General features: G+C 32.6%; 1 protein-coding gene and 1 long non-coding RNA gene across 2 annotated transcripts; both read left to right on the top strand.

The window, feature by feature from the left end:
* Positions 1-6,718: 6,718 nt before the first annotated feature.
* On the top strand, positions 6,719-7,888 carry LOC128635701 (putative nuclease HARBI1). The gene is made up of 2 exons (XM_053688827.1): positions 6,719-7,346; positions 7,521-7,888. The coding sequence occupies exons 1-2, from the start codon at positions 6,719-6,721 to the stop codon at positions 7,886-7,888; spliced, it is 996 nt and encodes a 331-aa protein (XP_053544802.1).
* Positions 7,889-15,714: 7,826 nt separating this feature from the next.
* Positions 15,715-18,008, top strand: LOC128635710 (uncharacterized). The gene is made up of 4 exons (XR_008398565.1): positions 15,715-17,261; positions 17,438-17,509; positions 17,669-17,731; positions 17,817-18,008. It is a non-coding gene; the product is annotated as an uncharacterized LOC128635710 (long non-coding RNA).
* Positions 18,009-21,922: the final 3,914 nt, after the last annotated feature.

Below are 21,922 nucleotides of genomic sequence, written 5' to 3'. Positions count from 1 at the left end.
TGTATGTATGTGATAATATTATTAGTTAGATGTAGCTATATGAGTGTATGTATGTGATAATATTATTAGTTAGATGTAGCTATATGAGTGTATGTATGTGATAATATTATTAGTTAGATGTAGCTATATGAGTGTATGTATGTGATAATATTAGTAGTTAGATGTAGCTATATGAGTGTATGTATGTGATAATATTATTAGTTAGATGTAGCTATATGAGTGTATGTATGTGATAATATTATTAGTTAGATGTAGCTATATGAGTGTATGTATGTGATAATATTATTAGTTAGATGTAGCTATATGAGTGTATGTATGTGATAATATTATTAGTTAGATGTAGCTATATGAGTGTATGTATGTGATAATATTATTAGTTAGATGTAGCTATATGAGTGTATGTATGTGATAATATTATTAGTTAGATGTAGCTATATGAGTGTATGTATGTGATAATATTATTAGTTAGATGTAGCTATATGAGTGTATGTATGTGATAATATTATTAGTTAGATGTAGCTATATGAGTGTATGTATGTGATAATATTATTAGTTAGATGTAGCTATATGAGTGTATGTATGTGATAATATTATTAGTTAGATGTAGCTATATGAGTGTATGTATGTGATAATATTATTAGTTAGATGTAGCTATATGAGTGTATGTATGTGATAATATTTTAGTTAGATGTAGCTATATGAGTGTATGTATGTGATAATATTATTAGTTAGATGTAGCTATATGAGTGTATGTATGTGATAATATTATTAGTTAGATGTAGCTATATGAGTGTATGTATGTGATAATATTATTAGTTAGATGTAGCTATATGAGTGTATGTATGTGATAATATTATTAGTTAGATGTAGCTATATGAGTGTATGTATGTGATAATATTATTAGTTAGATGTAGCTATATGAGTGTATGTATGTGATAATATTATTAGTTAGATGTAGCTATATGAGTGTATGGTATGTGATAAATATTATTAGTTAGATGTAGCTATATGAGTGTATGTATGTGATAATATTATTAGTTAGATGTAAGCTATATGAGTGTATGTATGTGATAATATTATTAGTTAGATGTAGCTATATGAGTGTATGTATGTGATAATATTATAGTTAGATGTAGCTATATGAGTGTATGTATGTGATAATATTAGTTAGATGTAGCTATATGAGTGTATTATGTGATAATTATTAGTTAGATGTAGCTATATGAGTGTAATGTGATAATATTATTAGTTAGATGTAGCTATATGAGTGTATGTATGTGATAATATTATTAGTTAGATGTAGCTATATGAGTGTATGTATGTGATAATATTATTAGTTAGATGTAGCTATATGAGTGTATGTATGTGATATAATTAGTTAGATGTAGCTATATGAGTGTATGTATGTGATAATATATATTAGTTAGATGTAGCTATATGAGTGTATGTATGTGATAATATTATTAGTTAGATGTAGCTATATGAGTGTATGTATGTGATAATATTATTAGTTAGATGTAGCTAATAGTGTATGTATGTGATAATATTTTTTAGATGTAGCTATATGAGTGTATGTATGTGATAATATTTGTAATTAGATGTAGCTATATGAGTGTATGTATGTGATAATATTTGTAGTTAGATGTAGCTATATGAGTGTATGTATGTGATAATATTTGTAGTTAGATGTAGCTATATGAGTGTATGTATGTGATAATATTATTAGTTAGATGTAGCTATATGAGTGTATGTATGTGATAATATTTGTAGTTAGATGTAGCTATATGAGTGTATGTATGTGATAATATTTGTAGTTAGATGTAGCTATATGAGTGTATGTATGTGATAAATATTTAGTTAGATGTAGCTATATGAGTGTATGTATGTGATAAGATTATTAGTTAGATGTAGCTATATGAGTGTATGTATGTGATAATATTATTAGTTAGATGTAGCTATATGAGTGTATGTATGTGATAATATTATTAGTTAGATGTAGCTATATGAGTGTATGTATGTGATAATATTATTAGTTAGATGTAGCTATATGAGTGTATGTATGTGATAATATTATTAGTTAGATGTAGCTATATGAGTGTATGTATGTGATAATATTATTAGTTAGATGTAGCTATATGAGTGTATGTATGTGATAATATTATTAGTTAGATGTAGCTATATGAGTGTATGTATGTGATAATATTATTAGTTAGATGTAGCTATATGAGTGTATGTATGTGATAATATTATTAGTTAGATGTAGCTATATGAGTGTATGTATGTGATAATATTATTAGTTAGATGTAGCTATATGAGTGTATGTATGTGATAATATTATTAGTTAGATGTAGCTATATGAGTGTATGTATGTGATAATATTATTAGTTAGATGTAGCTATATGAGTGTATGTATGTGATAATATTATTAGTTAGATGTAGCTATATGAGTGTATGTATGTGATAATATTAGTTAGATGTAGCATATGAGTGTTGTATGTGATAATATTTTAGTTAGATGTAGCTATATGAGTGTATGTATGTGATAATATTATTAGTTAGATGTAGCTATATGAGTGTATGTATGTGATAATATTATTAGTTTAGATGTAGCTATATGAGTGTATGTATGTGATAAATATTATTAGTTAGATGTAGCTATATGAGTGTATGTTTGTGATAATATTTTTAGTTAGATGTAGCTATATGAGTGTATGTATGTGATAATATTATTAGTTAGATGTAGCTATATGAGTGTATGTATGTGATAATATTATTAGTTAGATGTAGCTATATGAGTGTATGTATGTGATAATATTATTAGTTAGATGTAGCCTATATGAGTGTATGTATGTGATAATATTATTAGTTAGATGTAGCTATATGAGTGTATGTATGTGATAATATTATTAGTTAGATGTAGCTATATGAGTGTATGTATGTGATATATTATTAGTTAGATGTAGCTATATGAGTGTATGATATGTGATAATATTATTAGTTAGATGTAGCTATATGAGTGTATGTATGTGATAAATATTATTAGTTTATATGTAAGCTATATGAGTGTATGTATGTGATAATATTATTATTTAGATGTAGCTATATGAGTGTATGTATGTGATAATATTATTAGTTAGATGTAGCTATATGAGTGTATGTATGTGATAATATTATTAGTTAGATGTAGCTATATGAGTGTATGTATGTGATAATTTATTAGTTAGATGTAGCTATATGATGTATGTATGTGATAATATTATTAGTTAGATGTAGCTATATGAGTGTATGTATGTGATAATATTATTAATTAGATGTAGCTATATGAGTGTATGTATGTGATAATATTATTAGTTAGATGTAGCTATATGAGTGTATGTATGTGATAATATTATTAGTTAGATGTAGCTATATGAGTGTATGTATGTGATAATATTATTAGTTAGATGTAGCTATATGAGTGTATGTATGTGATAATATTATTTGTTAGATGTAGCTATATGAGTGTATGTATGTGATAATATTATTAGTTAGATGTAGCTATATGAGTGTATGTATGTGATAATATTATTAGTTAGATGTAGCTATATGAGTGTATGTATGTGATAATATTATTAGTTAGATGTAGCCTATATGAGTGTATGTATGTGATATTTTTTGTAGTTAGATGTAGCTATATGAGTGTATGTATGTGATAATATTATTAGTTAGATGTAGCTATATGAGTGTATGTATGTGATAATATTATTAGTTAGATGTAGCTATATGAGTGTATGTATGTGATAATATTATTAGTTAGATGTAGAATATAAGAAGTGTATGTATGTGATAATATTATTAGTTAGATGTAGATATATGAGTGTAATGTATGTGATAATATTATTAGTTAGATGTTGCCTATATGAGTGTATGTATTGATAATATTATTAGTTAGATGTAGCTATATGAGTGTATGTATGTGATAATATATGTAATTAGATGTAGCTATTGAGTGTATGTATGTGATATATTATTAGTTAGATGTAGCTATATGAGTTGTATGTATGTGATAATATTATTAGTTAGATGTAGCTATTACTGAGTGTATGTATGTGATAATATTATTAGTTAGATGTAGCTATATGTAGTGTATTATGTGATAATATATTAGTTAGATGTAGCTATATGATGTATGTATGTAGAAATATTATTAGTTAGATGTAGCTTATGAGGTGTATGTATGTGATAATATTATTAGTTAGATGTAGCTATATGAGTGTATGTATGTGATATATTATTAGTTAGATGTAGCTATATGAGTGTGTATGTGATAATATTATTAGTTAGATGTAGCTAATATGAGTGTATTATGTGATAATCATATTAGTTATGTAGCTATATGAGTGTATGTATGTGATAATATTATTAGTTAGATGTAGCTATATGAGTGTATGTATGTGATAATATTATTAGTTAGATGTAGCTATATGAGTGTATGTATGTGATAATATTATTAGTTAGATGTAGCTATATGAGTGTATGTATGTGATAATATTATTAGTTAGATGTAGCTATATGAGTGTATGTATGTGATAATATTATTAGTTAGATGTAGCTATATGAGTGTATGTATGTGATAATATTATTAGTTAGATGTAGCTATATGAGTGTATGTATGTGATAATATTATTAGTTAGATGTAGCTATATGAGTGTATGTATTGTGATAATATTATTAGTTAGATGTAGCTATATGAGTGTATGTATGTGATAATATTATTAGTTAGATGTAGCTATATGAGTGTATGTATGTGATAATATTATTAGTTAGATGTAGCTATATGAGTGTATGTATGTGATAATATTATTAGTTAGATGTAGCTATATGAGTGTATGGTATGTGATAATATTATTAGTTAGATGTAGCTATATGAGTGTATGTATGTGATAATATTATTAGTTAGATGTAGCTATATGAGTGTATGTATGTGATAATATTATTAGTTAGATGTAGCTATATGAGTGTATGTATGTGATAATATTATAAGTTAGATGTAGCTATATGAGTGTATGTATGTGATAATATTATTAGTTAGATGTAGCTATATGAGTGTATGTATGTGATAATATTTTTAGTTAGATGTAGCTATATGAGTGTATGTATGTGATAATATTATTAGTTAGATGTAGCTATATGAGTGTATGTATGTGATAATATTATTAGTTAGATGTAGCTATATGAGTGTATGTATGTGATAATATTATTAGTTAGATGTAGCTATATGAGTGTATGTATGTGATAATATTATTAGTTAGATGTAGCTATATGAGTGTATGTATGTGATAATATTATTAGTTAGATGTAGCTATATGAGTGTATGTATGTGATAATATTAATAGTTAGATGTAGCTATATGAGTGTATGTATGTGATAATATTATTAGTTAGATGTAGCTATATGAGTGTATGTATGTGATAATATTATTAGTAAGATGTAGCTATATGAGTGTATGTATGTGATAATATTATTAGTTAGATGTAGCTATATGAGTGTATGTATGTGATAATATTATTAGTTAGATGTAGCTATATGAGTGTATGTATGTGATAATATTATTAGTTAGATGTAGCTATATGAGTGTATGTATGTGATAATATTATTAGTTAGATGTAGCTATATGAGTGTCTTTTCCCGTCTGTCAATGTAAGTCAATGGCAAAATGGCTTTGTGTTGTTTTTTTTTCAAACACCCGAGATCTCGCAACTTTGATCCTTTGTATTTTGACCTGAAAATATGAAAACTTAAAAATAAATATAGTGTAGTGTTTGTATGAGTGTAAGTGTACTTTGTGTCATATTTGTTTTGTGATTCGTGGATGTTTATTTTCGCGTTAGATGTTAACTACTGGGTCTGGGTTGTCGGTAATGATTTCAGCATTAGAAATATTTTTAATGTCGGTAAGGAAACTCTAAATACCAGCGGGCGGTTAAAAGCAGCGTTAGGACCCCTTTACGCTGGTTTTTACGGCGGCCGCAAAACTCTAAATCTAGGCGATAATGAGGTATTAACACTTGATAATCTGGGTTTTAGGAAGAAGGGCACATTTAATCCGAGTTTGTATAATCATACAGGCCCATCTATCAAAGTGTCAACCTGCAATACGCCCGAATTCCGCGTCGTACATGGCGCGATGAGGATGCGCCTTACTTATCAAAGCTTTAAGATCGCAATAATTAGAATTTTATGACGTAACATACGATCCACCGTTCTCTATTCGACGCAGATCGATACGAGTTGAAATCATGTGTAAATTGAGCGTAATCCTCTGCATTCGCTCTCCTATTCGAAACAATTTGAAGCTGTTCAGAAATTATCTAAAGTTCAACAATTACGTTCGCGTCTCATCCGACGCAGCGTACCTATTTCTCAATCCGCCACCTCTGAGCTTGCGGATGCTATAGAACTCAATCGGAATTAGAAATGATTTCTAATGAAAAACATTTATGTTCCTTTTATCATTTGTTATATATTTTCAGATAAATATCTATGTATAAAATATATATAAATTATAAAGTATGTATAAATATATCTATACGAAAAAATCATATACCTTAATTGTCTCTTCCAAAACTTGCAGCAATCAATATGTTGCTTCCACCTGCATTTTCAGCAGGTGAAATGCTCATTATAAAAGGGAGTGTCTAACAGCATAGAAAGTTTGATGTATGCAGTCATTACCAAGATGGAGATGATCAATCTATTTTGCATTGCTATACAACAAAGACGCAAAAGAAGGAGATTTTTGGAGTTAGTTCAGCGTTATGAACGACGCAGAAGGCCAAGGTTATTTTTACCTAGAATAGGGTTACATACCCTGAGTGACAGGGAAATTGTTCGAAGATTCCGTTTGAATAGAGGTTTAATTGAGAATCTGTATCTGGAGATCAAAGACTCCATTGAACCTATAACTTATAGGACAAAGGCAATCCCTGGAATGTTAAAACTGCTGGCTGTCCTCTATTTCCTCGCCACAGGATCATTTCAGGCTGTAACAAGTTTAGTTGTGGGGATGAGCCAGGCTTCTTTTTCAAGTCATCTAACTGTAGTATTAAAAGCCTTACACCAACGGATAGTAAGTTATGTACATATTCCGGAAACACCAGAGGATTGGCATCGTGTGAAGGTGCAGTTCTATGGGATTGCTGGGATGACAAACATTTTGGGTGCAATTGACTGTACCCATGTGTTAGTGCAGCCTCCAAAGTTAGGAGAATTGCCCTATCGTGACCGCAAGCGTAACCATTCTTTAAATATACAGGTCATCTCTGATGCCAAATTGAAGATTATGAGCATCCGGTCAGGATTCCCAGGTTCAACACATGATTCTTTCATCCTGAGAAATTCGCATGTTTATGACCTGTTTCAGAATCATCAAATGCCAGAGGGAATTCTCCTAGGTAAATATCTCTTACTAATTGTCATATATGGATATAAAAATATTATGTATTTCATATTGCTAAAATCAAATTATTTTTTACACACAGGAGATTCAGCCTATTCATGTCTCCCATGGCTTTTCACTCCTGTGCTGAACCCCAGAACTCCTGCGCAAGTGCGCTACAATGAGGCTCATACATCTACAAGATGTGTTATAGAGCGCACATTTGGCGTTTTGAAAAGCAGGTTTCGTTGTTTAGACCTCTCTGGGGGAGTACTTCTATACAAACCAAAGAAAGTATCCCTGATATTTCTCATATGTTGCATGCTCCACAACCTAGCATTACGCATGCCAGATGCTGATATTTCTATGTTACAAGTAGAGTATGATGACAATGTGGCACCTTTAGAGCAAATTGATGCAAGTGGAGTACAAGCTCGATCTGATTACATCCATGCTCTATTTGAACAATGATTATGTAAATATATTGTACATATGTTCTTTTGTTTCATCATATCTTTATGTTTAAAATTATCCCAAAAGAGGCTATTTATGTTAGTTTAACTTAATAGTTAATATGTATTCAAATAAATGTTCTTCATTTCACACCTGACTCTTTTTTTAATGAAATATTTCTAATTAATACTCAATAGATTATAAGTGATAGACCATGTTATCATAGGGCTCTCAGAAAATGCTTAGATACAAAGTACATTAAACATCATCTTTCATGATTTATCGAGAAGGCAATTTTTATTATTAAATTATATTCTATTTTCCTCATCTTTGTATATAATTTTTGGAATCAGCATCAATGCAATACAGGTTTAACACATGATCTTGGGTGGTGTTCTTTAACCAATGGCAGATGTTTAGTCTCCCTGATTAGCTTGTAATAATAAAAATCAAAAATCCACCCAAATCAAATATATATATTTTGTTGCTCTTATTATATGTGTAGATACATGTTTACATTTTGCCTTAAAACATTATCATGGAGATTGACCATTTTCCATTGGTTAAAGCATTGATTTTTTAACCTATTTATTTTTCATGGCACACTTTTTTCAATTAAAAAATACTGTGACACACCACCATTCAAAAATTGTAAAAAATCACACGTATCCTAATAGAGTATATATATATATTATATACATACACACATCACACTGTATGTATTGTGCTGTGATGCCTCCTACAAACTATACGTGACATATTGACATTCATTCTCAAACAATTATACTGAATGTCTGTGAGTGAATAGCAATATGTCATGGTTGTACATGATGCCTGTCACATACCTCCCAATATATACAAATTTGAAAGAGGGACACCCCTGCACTGGGAGTAAAAAAAAAAGCTAAATTAAAGAAATATGTCACACTGTTGTCAGTCTGCCGTGGCACACCTGAGGATCTCTCATGGTACACAAATGTGCCACGGCACACTGTTTGACAAACACTGGGTTAAGGCATCACACCCAAGCTTAGGGGTGCTAAGGATATCTGTGAATCTTAAGCCCGGGCTTCAAATTATATTATGTAGTGCAATATCAGTAATTATTATGCCCACTGAGTAACGGCACTTTAGTGCATATACATTATTTTTAAGGAGTTGAAAACATATATATATTTCTATTTATCAATAACATTGGTTATTACCTGTTCATGAGCTTCCATACATTCATCTTTCATCAATATAGAACAAGTGAATGACTAAAATTCTACAATTAAAGTTGTTACTAGAAAAGTTAGAAATAACATTCTATTTTCTAACATAAACATTAATTATTATTGTGTTTATGTCCATTTAATATAGTTGTGTTGGTTCTGCATAACCGGTCAATGTTTAATAATGTTATTTATTTTAAAAAATATAAAATACTTTGGTGTACATTGTACCTTTAATAACTTATTAGATATGACCAATGAATAGTAATTAAAAACATCATTGTTTTCAAATAAAATACAATAAAGATAATCATCAAAATAATTTCTTTTATTAAATTATAACAAGCATTACTTCATGCATAATACAAACAAAATAAATCAAAAAACTAATCTTTAGACCGCTTAGAGGCAGTGGGAGATTGTGGAGGTGATCTTTCCCTTCTTGAAGAAAGTAATTCTTGAAGGGTACCCTGCATCAACAGAAATAAATTGGGATTGAAATTTCGGTTCTCTTCATCTGCTCTCTCCCTTCGCACCAACTCCCTTTCCTCTATGGCTACCCTACGTATATCTATAGCTATTCTCTCCCTTTGCAATTCCATTTGCATCTCCACCTGACGCCCCTGTTGCTGAATATATACACCCAATGTCCTAATCAACTCCTGTTGATTGTCACTATATTGCCTCCCCAGATTGACCATATTATTTATTGCTCCATCATCATCATGGCCAGGGGCAGCAACAGGGGCGGCGGCAGGGGCAGCAGCAGGTGCGGCGGCAGGGGCAGCAGCAGGTGCGGCGGCAGGGGCAGCAGCAGGTGCGGCGGCAGGGGCGGCAGCAGGTGCGGCAGCAGCAGGGTCAGATCCTGGTGCAGCAGGTTCAGCGGCGGCAGCAGCTGAATCTTCAAGATACCTTTCTATCTGTGTATCGTCATTCAGTAGGCTACCAATCAGATCTTGTGATTCGTCATATAAACTCTCCTGTATCTGCCTAACCACAATTGTAAGCTCCTCCGACAGCTGATGACAACGTTCGGTACCTATTGTAAATATAAACTAATATTATAATCAAAATTAAAGTAGCATGAATGTGCAATGTATTCTCTTTTTAATACACATTGATAAACAATAATATTTTTAATATTGATTTGTTCTCTTGTAATCTCATTTCTTAGTAATGATAAATAAGCACATATTCAACACTTGGGTTAGATATATTATGGTTGTTGCCTGCACAGATTCATCTGTAAATTTCATTAATATAATTCACAGCCATCTGCAAGGATTGCACTCCTTTTCCATTCAACTAATAATAATACATTGCAGTTGACATTTAACATATTTGTGTTTTTTTTTTTTTATTTAAATATATTATTTTTGGAATTAAAAATAAAAAATTATTAAAATATTAAATTTAAAAAATAATATGCCTCGTGCAGCTAGATCACACATGTACATTATTATTTAATGGAAAAATACATATGCCCTCAATAAAACAGTCATATAATGAACTTTTCATGGTTTTGTACATTTTAATCTGCATTGCAAAAATGCTATAAAAATGTTTGTATTACATGCACCTTTAAAGGGACATCCAACAATGTTTTTAAAAAAAAAAAAAAAATACATAATCCCTTTATTAAACATTCGGTTTTGCATAACCAACACAGTTCAAATGAATGTTTATCTTTTAAATAAGTACATCAAGAGAACAAAGCAGAATTGGTAATAAAATTAAAATGGAAATGTTTATAACATTACATGCTCTATTTTAATTTCTTTAGCTTTCATAATTTACTGTCCCTTTAAAAGAATATTACATACAAAATAGGAAAGCATATGGATGTATTTCATGCAGTAATATAAACCCAAAAACTTTTATATACAACTATTAACAACTATGCTTTGAATACAAAGTAAGGGATTTTAAATTAATTGTATTGAAAGGCACAGTCTAGTCTAAATTATGCTTTCATTATTCAGATTGGACTTACAATTAAATTTGAAATTTGATTCAAATTTAATCATAAAATTCAGGTGATCAGGGGACTGGAAGAAGGTTCCTAGATACAAGGTAATCACAGAGGTAAAAAGTATATTAAAGGCACAGTCAACACCAGCATTTTTTTTTTAAAAAGAGAGAAAATAGCTTTATTATCCATTTCCCACTTTTGCAAAAGCAGCACTGTTATATTAATACACTTTTTACTTTTGTGACTAAATGGTATCTAAGCATCTTTTAACCTCCCCTAATCACATGACTTTGTTATTATCTATTAACTTGTATTTTAGCCAATTAGTGCAGTGTCTGCCACTAGCCACGAGCGTAATCACAATGCTATCTATATGGCCTACATGAGCTAGCACTCCCCTGCTCTGAAAAGTAAATAAAATATAGGCGGACTTGAAGGGCATAAAAATCATATGATCCTTCCTAGGTTTGCTTTCAAATAGAATACCAAGAGAACAAAGCAAATCTCTTGCTAAATGTTAATTGTAAAGTTGTTGAAAGTTTGTTTGGGACTTGACTGTCCCTTTAATATAACTTTGTTTGTTATGCAAAACTGGTGAATGGGTAATAAAGGGATTATCTATCTTTTCAAACAATAACTATTGTTTTGTAGACTGTTCCTTTAAATAAGCACTTTTCATCAGCATTTTAAACAACATTCATTGCCTGAGCCTGAGGTGCTTGTACCATCTTGTAATTAATAAATGTAATAGTTCACAGGATACAATCACCTCTTTTGCTCTGAAGAGATGCAGTGTTTAATATGCTGTGGAAATAATTTCTAGATATGCATCACATGCATGTAGCAATATAATGTTGAGCAATCAAAAATATAAATTATTTTTGGGTAATACATAAATTTAGAATGATTTCACATATAAATGGTTGAACGCCCCTTTTATTTTCAACAGTTATATTTGACAAAATTTCAATGTGCCCTAATACTTATTAACCCTTTATATTACATGCAGCATCACAAGATAAAGTATTTTAATTTTGATATTGTTTACTTGTTTTATAAAACTCTGCAATGAAATCCAATATGCTATCTTACAATCTTTAAATAAAAAGTAAAATAATAAATATTTACTGTGATTTCATAGGGTCACACAAATTAATGATTATGGCATTCAGTGTCTGTTTAAGTTTTCACACTTACAACATTCAGGTGTTGCATTAATTGTATTACCTGAGGAGGAGGAGGAGATGGAAGAGGTAGGAGCTGGCCCCATAGCCCTTCTGACTTCCACTACAATTATAAAAAATGGCATTATAATTTAAACTTGAATATTAACAATTACACATTTACTTTAAACAGTTAACAATTACAGATTTACATTAAACAACAGTTAACATTAACTTACATACCTGTTGTTTGTCCAACACCTGGGTCAGGGGTGCTGCACATTATGTCTGGCTGTGTTGTAGCTGAAGAAAAACTGTGGCTGGAGTCTGTATCAATCAGCCCAGTATCAACCACAGGTAACGGCTGTGTAGCAACAGTAGAAGCTCTACTAGTAGATGCTGTAATAGATTAAGGTTTAAAATCAATATTAAGTATTAATATAATTGAAATCCAATATTAAACATTTATACCATTAACATTTTTTAAAATTCGGCGTCAGAAATGACGCCGTTGAAATATATAAATGTACCTTGTGCGGCTAAGGCGTCAGTGTCGTGGTCAAAATCTTCTAGACCCTGAAGCATATTTTCTCCCAATTTCTCCATTAACAAAGTTTCATATGTTGAGAGTTCTGCAACATATGGCTTCCCACCACCTGTCTGACGTGCTGTCTTTTTTTCTCTGGCCATCTTTGCCTTCAAGATTCTCTTAATATCCGAGAATCTTTTTTTGCAATTATCTACAGTTTTAACATTGTTCCCCTCAGCAGATACATTTTCTGATATTGAGCGCCATATTTCGTTTTTCCTGGAGGTAGTTGTTTTTTGTGCTTTAGCACCAAATAAAAAATCGTAATTTTCCAGCACCATAGTAACAAGAATCTGGTTCTGCTGGAAATTGAATTGGATATTGCGTCCTGATTTTGTTTTTCCAGACCCTGCAGATGCCATTGTCTATGCCAAATTGAAAGGTAATGGTTAACAGACAATTCTATCTCCTGAACCATACACATTCAATTGACTTTTCTCTTGATATTTATTGGGAATCGATGAACCAGGTGATCATTTAAATCAGCCAATCAGTATGCTATTGCAAGCAATGTAATCAATCAACAATCATCCAAAAGTTTATATAAATCCATATACTTTGTGCGCCATTCGTGTCTCCATTTTTATGTCGAATAAATTGGAGGATCTCTGATTTCAACACCCCATAGGTATGTATTTTTTTGATATTTCTCATTTTGTTCACTATTAATAACATTAATCATATAATTTACAAGATGTTTTTTTTTAATCAACAGGCCTATGGGGCCATAAGGTTTTTCATGCGCTATTTCTGTTTTTGTTTGTGACGCAGATAATATAATTTTCTATTGGTTTTTAAAACGTACATTGGTGACGCATTTAAAATTAATATTTAGATGACGCTCATCATGTTTAGTGATTCGCTGTTGCATACAATATTATTCAGATGTCCCTCCAATCAATAAGCGAAACTAAAATTTATATTTTCAATAACCAATGAGACAGCTGTATACCTAGTATATTTATTGTCGCCTTAAAAAAAAGTTATTTTTGTTTCCGTGAGTTTACAAGTATGTCGAGAACACCAATTTTCACAGATGGGGAGCTTATTATACTTGTTTACGGAATGAACAGGTATTTCCCGAGGAGAATCGGTGGTGTGCGCGGTATTAGGCACGAGAGACGGGATGAAATAATATATGAGATGATGCGCAGGATGAGACGCGTTTCAGGTATACATAGGAGGCGACGACAGTGTCTGAGACGATTCAGTGACCTGAGACGCAGAGAGCCAGAACGCTATACGGCCATGAGGTCGCTCATTCGGAGATGTAAGTTTTTATTTTTTTGTTTTCTGTTTAATCTCTGTCGAAACATATGACGCACCAAAATAAAGCATGTAAAATGTTGACTGTTAAAGGGATAGTCTACATCAGAATTATTATTGTTTTAAAAGATTTAGAGAATACCTTTATTAGCCATTCCCCAGTTTTGCATAACCAACACAGTTACTATAATATACTTTTAACCTCTGTCATTATCTTGTATCTAGGCCTCTGCAAAATGCCCCTTTATTTTATTTCTTTTGACAGACTTAGTTTAGCCAATCAGTGCCTGCTACCAGATAACTTTATCTCCACAAGCACAGTGTTATCTATATGAAATACATTTAAACTAAGAATACCAATAGCCAAATAAAATAATAGTAATTTGTAGAATTGTTTAAAAAAAGATGCTCTATCTGAATCATGAATTTATTTTTGTGCATAGACTGTACCTTTAAATAGTTGAAAGCATAAATGGTAAACAATCATTTACTTATGATAAATATTCAGAAAATATAGTATAATATATAGATATATGATATATGATATATGTGTTGTTATTATTAATTTAATCTGGAGTGTACAATGTCCAATTTTGGAAGCTGCATGAGCATTAGACATAGTAGTATAAAGTGAATAGTTGTAATGTGGACATGAATACTTTATAATTGCAGACCTATCAAGGCCAAGGGAGAGGATACCTAGGTATCTGCTGCCGGTATCCCACAGCAGCCCAGTGAGCAACAGGTCATCACCACCACTGCCACTGACTTTGCTCCAACCTCAGGGTGATGAGGACTCCCAGACATCCTCAGCTATGAGTGAAAATGAAGGTAATGTTACAAGATCTCATTATTTACATTAAAATGAGATATCAAAATATTTTAAATTTCGTAATGCTGATTCCTCAGGGATGTATTATGGCCTAGGCACACACGTTATTTGCATAGGGAATCAAAATTTGGATGTGCATCACATCTGTACTGTCCTCTATCTAAAATCAAGCATATAGTACAGTGACTGATAATGTGAATGATTCTGTAGAGAAGACAGGGCACACGCAATGATTAATGCTTATAGGCATTGCTAATTCAAAAGATTTGCTAAATTAACTGCTTAAATATTTGGTGTGAAAAGCATTACACACGAGAAACTGGAACAGTGCTAAGCATCAAAAGGTGATAAGGGAGGACAAGACATTGTTACAATATGCTGTATCCCATTATCTGCTGAAGTGCATCTGTGACCTTTGTGGTTATTGCAGGTCTTAGCAGGTAACGGAATGGAATAGCTAATATGTAATATTTCTTTTTTAAAAGCATGAGGTTGTCACAACCATCTAACAGCAATGATGGTCATAACATATAACTTTAAACATATTCATCTACCAAATAATCATTTGTGTTTGTGTTTCTTCTTGGACAGATGAAAGTGATGAATCATCCTCATCATCCGAGGAGGAGATTTCCCCAGAAGCATGTCCTACACTGGTGACGGCAGAGGAGGAAGATGAGCCTGAAAATGAAGGTAGGAATCTATCATGTTCTCTTTTGTTAAAATTCCACATTGATTTGGAAATAATCTGCAGACACTTGTATCTTTTTGCTTTCTAGAACAATGTGGGGGATAATCTAGGCCTTGACAACAATTCTGCATCCATAACAATGATTTTTCGGGGGGGGTTGTGTTTCTTCTCCAACAGATGAAAGTGATGAATCATCCTCATCATCCGAGGAGGAGATTTCCTCAGAAGCATGTCCTACACTGGTGACGGCAGAGGAGGAAGATGAGCCTGAAAATGAAGGTAGGAATCTATCATGTTCTCTTTTGTTAAAATTCCACATTGATTTGGAAATAATCTGCAGACACTTGTATCTTTTTGCTTTCTAGAACAATGTGGGGGATAATCTAGGCCTTGACAACAATTCTGCATCCATAACAATGATTTTTCGGGGGGGGTTGTGTTTCTTCTCCAACAGATGAAAGTGATGAATCATCCTCATCATCCGAGGAGGAGATTTCCTCAGAAGCATGTCCTACACTGGTGACGGCAGAGGAGGAAGATGAGCCTGAAAATGAAGGTAGGAATCTATCATGTTCTCTTTTGTTAAAATTCCACATTGATTTGGAAATAATCTGCAGACACTTGTATCTTTTTGCTTTCTAGAACAATGTGGGGGATAATCTAGGCCTTGACAACAATTCTGCATCCATAACAATGATTTTTCGGGGGGGGTTGTGTTTCTTCTCCAACAGATGAAAGTGATGAATCATCCTCATCATCCGAGGAGGAGATTTCCTCAGAAGCATGTCCTACACTGGTGACGGCAGAGGAGGAAGATGAGCCTGAAAATGAAGGTAGGAATCTATCATGTTCTCTTTTGTTAAAATTCCACATTGATTTGGAAATAATCTGCAGACACTTGTATCTTTTTGCTTTCTAGAACAATGTGGGGGATAATCTAGGCCTTGACAACAATTCTGCATCCATAACAATGATTTTTCGGGGGGGGTTGTGTTTCTTCTCCAACAGATGAAAGTGATGAATCATCCTCATCATCCGAGGAGGAGATTTCCTCAGAAGCATGTCCTACACTGGTGACGGCAGAGGAGGAAGATGAGCCTGAAAATGAAGGTAGGAATCTATCATGTTCTCTTTTGTTAAAATTCCACATTGATTTGGAAATAATCTGCAGACACTTGTATCTTTTTGCTTTCTAGAACAATGTGGGGGATAATCTAGGCCTTGACAACAATTCTGCATCCATAACAATGATTTTTCGGGGGGGGTTGTGTTTCTTCTCCAACAGATGAAAGTGATGAATCATCCTCATCATCCGAGGAGGAGATTTCCTCAGAAGCATGTCCTACACTGGTGACGGCAGAGGAGGAAGATGAGCCTGAAAATGAAGGTAGGAATCTATCATGTTCTCTTTTGTTAAAATTCCACATTGATTTGGAAATAATCTGCAGACACTTGTATCTTTTTGCTTTCTAGAACAATGTGGGGGATAATCTAGGCCTTGACAACAATTCTGCATCCATAACAATGATTTTTCGGGGGGGGTTGTGTTTCTTCTCCAACAGATGAAAGTGATGAATCATCCTCATCATCCGAGGAGGAGATTTCCTCAGAAGCATGTCCTACACTGGTGACGGCAGAGGAGGAAGATGAGCCTGAAAATGAAGGTAGGAATCTATCATGTTCTCTTTTGTTAAAATTCCACATTGATTTGGAAATAATCTGCAGACACTTGTATCTTTTTGCTTTCTAGAACAATGTGGGGGATAATCTAGGCCTTGACAACAATTCTGCATCCATAACAATGATTTTTCTGGGGGGGGTTGTGTTTCTTCTCCAACAGATGACAGTGATGCATATGCTACATCAGCCCTAAGTCCGGAGGAGAGACAAGAGGAGGAGGCGGAAAGTGAATGTAAGCATAAGCATTTATCATATATTATTTCACTGCTATATTTATTTTGAATTTGTAGACCCTATATTGTATATTTTGTAAACAATGTGGAGTATAATGTAGGCCCCTTGACGCATATTCAAGATCAATAACAATATATTTTTTGCGATTCTCGGACAGCTGAAACAGACAGTGGCACTGAATATGCAGCCACAGCAGAGGATGAGGTGGAAAAAAAAGAAAGTAGGAAGATTTCATATGATGTTTTTTTACTTATATCTGGAAAGTGAATTGTTGTAACAAAACTAATTTTGTGTTTTTATTACAGCGGTTGAAATAGGGACACAAACAGAGCCCTCAGTTACACAATTCAGGGACCTTCGTCAGGCACTGCGAAATTTTGTAGAGGCTGCAAGAGTACTAGAGCATTCACTTCAAAATCTTTAAGAAATTCATTGTATATATTTTTCTTTGTTTTACAACAATCATTTTATGAATAATTAAAAATTTATATTTATAATATCATGTGTCACTCCATTATTTTAAGGATTATCTTAAAGGGACATGAACATAAAATATATGTTTAATCATCTATAAATAGCATGCAATGTGGTAGATTATTATTTGGTTATAAATTTATATCTATCCTTTGATGTCAAACATATTTTTCAAAACCATATAGCTGCTCAATTATGTCTACATATGGATGCCTTATGTGATTGGCTTGCACATGTGCATTGTTATTTTATAAAATAAAAATATCTGAGGGATAATAGAAGTGAAAATGATTAATGCTGCTTGAAAAGGTTTTGTCTATCGGCAAAATGAAATTACATATATCAGTTTGATGTCCCTTTAACATATGAAATGACATTTTTTTTAAATATAAAACTCAATTGAGTAATAATTCACATTACATGTTTTTAATATATTATTGATACAATCGATAATATATTTCATCAATCAAAAATGATTCATATGAATACATAATGAGATATGAAGAACAATGTTGATTTATTAAAAATATTACAATGTTGATGAACATATCAAACAATTTAGTAATTGGACATAACAGGTATATAAATATATATATATACACACAAACAGACATACAGGGGCCCATTTATCAAGCTCCGAACAGAGCTTGTGGGCCCCTGTTTCTGGCAAGTCTTCAGACTCGCCAGAAACACTAGTTATGAAGCAGCGGTCTAAAGACCGCTGCTCCATAACCCTGTCCGTCTGCTCTGAGCAGGCGGACAGGAATTGCCGTAAATCAACCCGATCAAGTACAATTGGGTTGATTGACACCCCCCTGCTGGTGGCCAATTGGCCGCCATTCAGCAGGGGGTGGCGTTGCACCAGCAGCTCTTGTGAGCTGCTGGTGCAATGTTAAATGCGGAGAGCGTATTACTCTCCGCATTTAGTGAGGTGTTGCAGACCTGATCAGCATTGTCGGATCAGGTCCGCAACACCTTTGATAAATAGGGGCCACAGTGTCTATCTCTCTCTCTCTCTCTCTCATTATATATATATACTTTTATCTATATATCTATCTTTAACTATATCTGTATTTATATATCGATATCTATATATATATATATCTATATATATATCTATATATATATATCTATATATATATATATTTATAGATATAGATATATATATAGATATATATAGAGATATATCTATATATATATATATATATATATATATATATATATATATATATAGATAGATATATCTGATTATATTAAATAAGATATGTGCAGATGTCAGGTATAGAGTTGAAATAATTAGAGTAAAATAATGCTTCATATAACAAATAGTCGTCAAAATTTAGAAACTGGTAATTCGCGACCTAAAACACCAAAATTTATCAACAAATTCGCTAAACCAGTACGATGCTAATCGCGCCGTACTTGACGCGCGTGTTTTTAACCTTTTTCTTCATAAATTTGAGGATCGTATTAAGATTCGCAGCCGCGATGTTTGCCGAAGTTTAGCGAGCGTATAGACGCCCGCGAATGCAACATATTTGACGCTTTGATAGATGGGCCTGTTAGTGTGAACACATTGATAATAAATTAAGAGGAATGAAAATGTTGAAACTCATTAATTTTAATAAACATGATCAGCAAGCATTAAAATCTTTGAAGAGTGACAATAGTATCATCCTTAAAGGGGCAGATAAGGGAGGGGCAACTGTCATTATGGACAAACAGTCCATATGTCAATTAAATGAAAGATCAGTTAAATGATACTTCCACCTAAAAAAAGATACAGAGCAACCCCTTAGGTAAGATACAAAAAGAAATGAACTATATTCTTAAACAGGCAAAGGACAAAGACATTATAGACAAAAAGTTAGCAGATTATCTTCTGGTTGATAACCCAAGGATACCAATTTTTTATACGGTTCCAAAAGTACCCAAAGATCCCACTAGACCACCAGGTAGGCCCATTGTTTCTTGCATTGACTCTGTATATACTAATATAGCAATATATCTACAACCAGAAGTGGTTAAAATGGCCACTTATTTAAAAGACACTGGACACTTTTTTGAAAAGGTTAAATTGCTAGAATTACAATCAGATATTTGCTATATTCTATGGACGTAAAGAGTCTTTATACATTCATCAATCATGAAACAGGAATTTCTATTGTTAAAAAGGTCCTCATGGTCAGTGGTAAATATACTCACACACATTGCCAGTTCATTGGAAATTTGTTAAGTTTACTTTTATATTGGAATTTCTTTCTCTTTCAAGACAAATGGTATATACAAATTAAGGGGACAGCTATGGGCTCCAATGTTGCCCCATCATACGCCAACTCATATATGAACGAATTTGAAGAGCGCATGGTCTATGAGAACCATTTATTTAAACAACACGGATCGGTGTGGTGGCGCTATATAGATGACGTGTTTGGCGTGTGGTGGGGCAGCATTGGAGCCCTGGAAGAATTTACCAAAGAGTTAAACACAATGGTAAGGGGACTCCAATTCACACTTACATATAGTGAGGAAACCATCACCTTTTTAGACCCAAGGGTCACTAAAGGTAAGAACAGGTTAAACATAGATATTTATTCTAAAGATACTGCTAGGAATACCTTACTGGAGTACAATAGCTTCCATCCGAAAGGGTTAATTAATTTGTTACCAAAAAGTCAACTTTTGAGGGTCCAAAGAATAGTCAGTGAACAGGATGTCAAAGAGAAAAGGCTCCTAGAAATGACTAACAAGTTTATACAAAGAGGGTACCCACCACATTTAATTAATAAAAAAGTTGAGGAAATCCAACATCCAGCTAAAACTAAAGATAAGGTAAACAAAAAAGACAGACTTGTATTTATATCACAACACAACCCTCATAGCAATGCAATTTCCAAAGCATTAAGAAAACATTGGCATATCCTTAGAGATTGCAACCAACAAATTGAGCACTTTAGGGAATTACCTCTTATGGCCTATAGAAGGGTCAAAAATCTTCGTGACCACCTCATTAAAAGTCATGTAGGTACTGAGAGAAGGGACACACAAACTTTTATAGGAAGCAAAAGAAATGGAAGTTATCCATGTTTGGGATGCGTTATTTGCAACTCAATCATAAAATGCCCATCTACCATCCACATAATGGAAGATGTTATAACATCAAGGGGTTTCATACCTGTGATAGTAACTTTGTAGTATACCTAATCAAGTGTCCGTGTTCTATGTACTATTTGGGAGAGACCACACAAAAGATAAAGGACAGATTGAGCCAACACCGCTCTAATATTAGGAAAAAGAATCTAGAAGCACCCCTTTCTTAGCATAACATCATTCAGCTGTGCTGGCAAATAATACAACAAATTCCAATCCAAAAAAAATGGTATGAATAGGGAAAAAATCTTGAAACAATAAATGAAATGGATCTATAAGTTGGAAACCCTCATCCCTAAAGGGTTAAACATGGATTTTGACTTAAATTGCTTTTTCTAAAAATTTATATTAACTGGTACAATACAAGTATTAATTTAACCATGTGCTGCAGTAATAAGAATAATATAGGAAATTCCAATAACAAATAGCGAACAAAATGATGCACAGTCTCTAATTAATGTTAGGCAACATTGAATATTCACATTGAAATTTTATATTAACTTGGAGGTTTGATTCACAGTGAGGGACTTTAACTAACGGCTAGATTTAGAGTTTTGTCGGTAACGACCGGCGTAGCTAACGCTGGCTTTTTTCTGGCCGCACCTTTAAAATAACTCTGGTATTGAGAGTCCACAGAATGGCTGCGTTAGGCTCCAAAAAAGGAGCGTACAGCATATTTAACGCCACTGCAACTCTCGATACCAGAGTTGCTTACGGAAGCGGCCAGCTTCAAAAACGTGCTCGTACACGATTCCCCCATAGGAAACAATGGGGCTGTTTGAGCTGA

This window comes from Bombina bombina, chromosome 7 (assembly GCF_027579735.1).
Source record: "Bombina bombina isolate aBomBom1 chromosome 7, aBomBom1.pri, whole genome shotgun sequence".
Classification (NCBI taxonomy): Eukaryota; Metazoa; Chordata; class Amphibia; order Anura; family Bombinatoridae; genus Bombina; species Bombina bombina.
Note: the sequence above shows the minus strand (reverse complement) of the source record. Positions and strands in the feature narration are given on the sequence as shown.

Excerpts from the sequence above, each read along its gene's own strand:
- LOC128635701 (XM_053688827.1), top strand. The coding sequence starts at position 6,719 with ATGGAGATGATCAATCTATTTTGCATTGCTATACAACAAAGACGCAAA. Across the intron at positions 7,347-7,520 it reads CATCCGGTCAGGATTCCCAG|GAGATTCAGCCTATTCATGT; the intron begins GTTCAACACATG and ends TTTTACACACAG.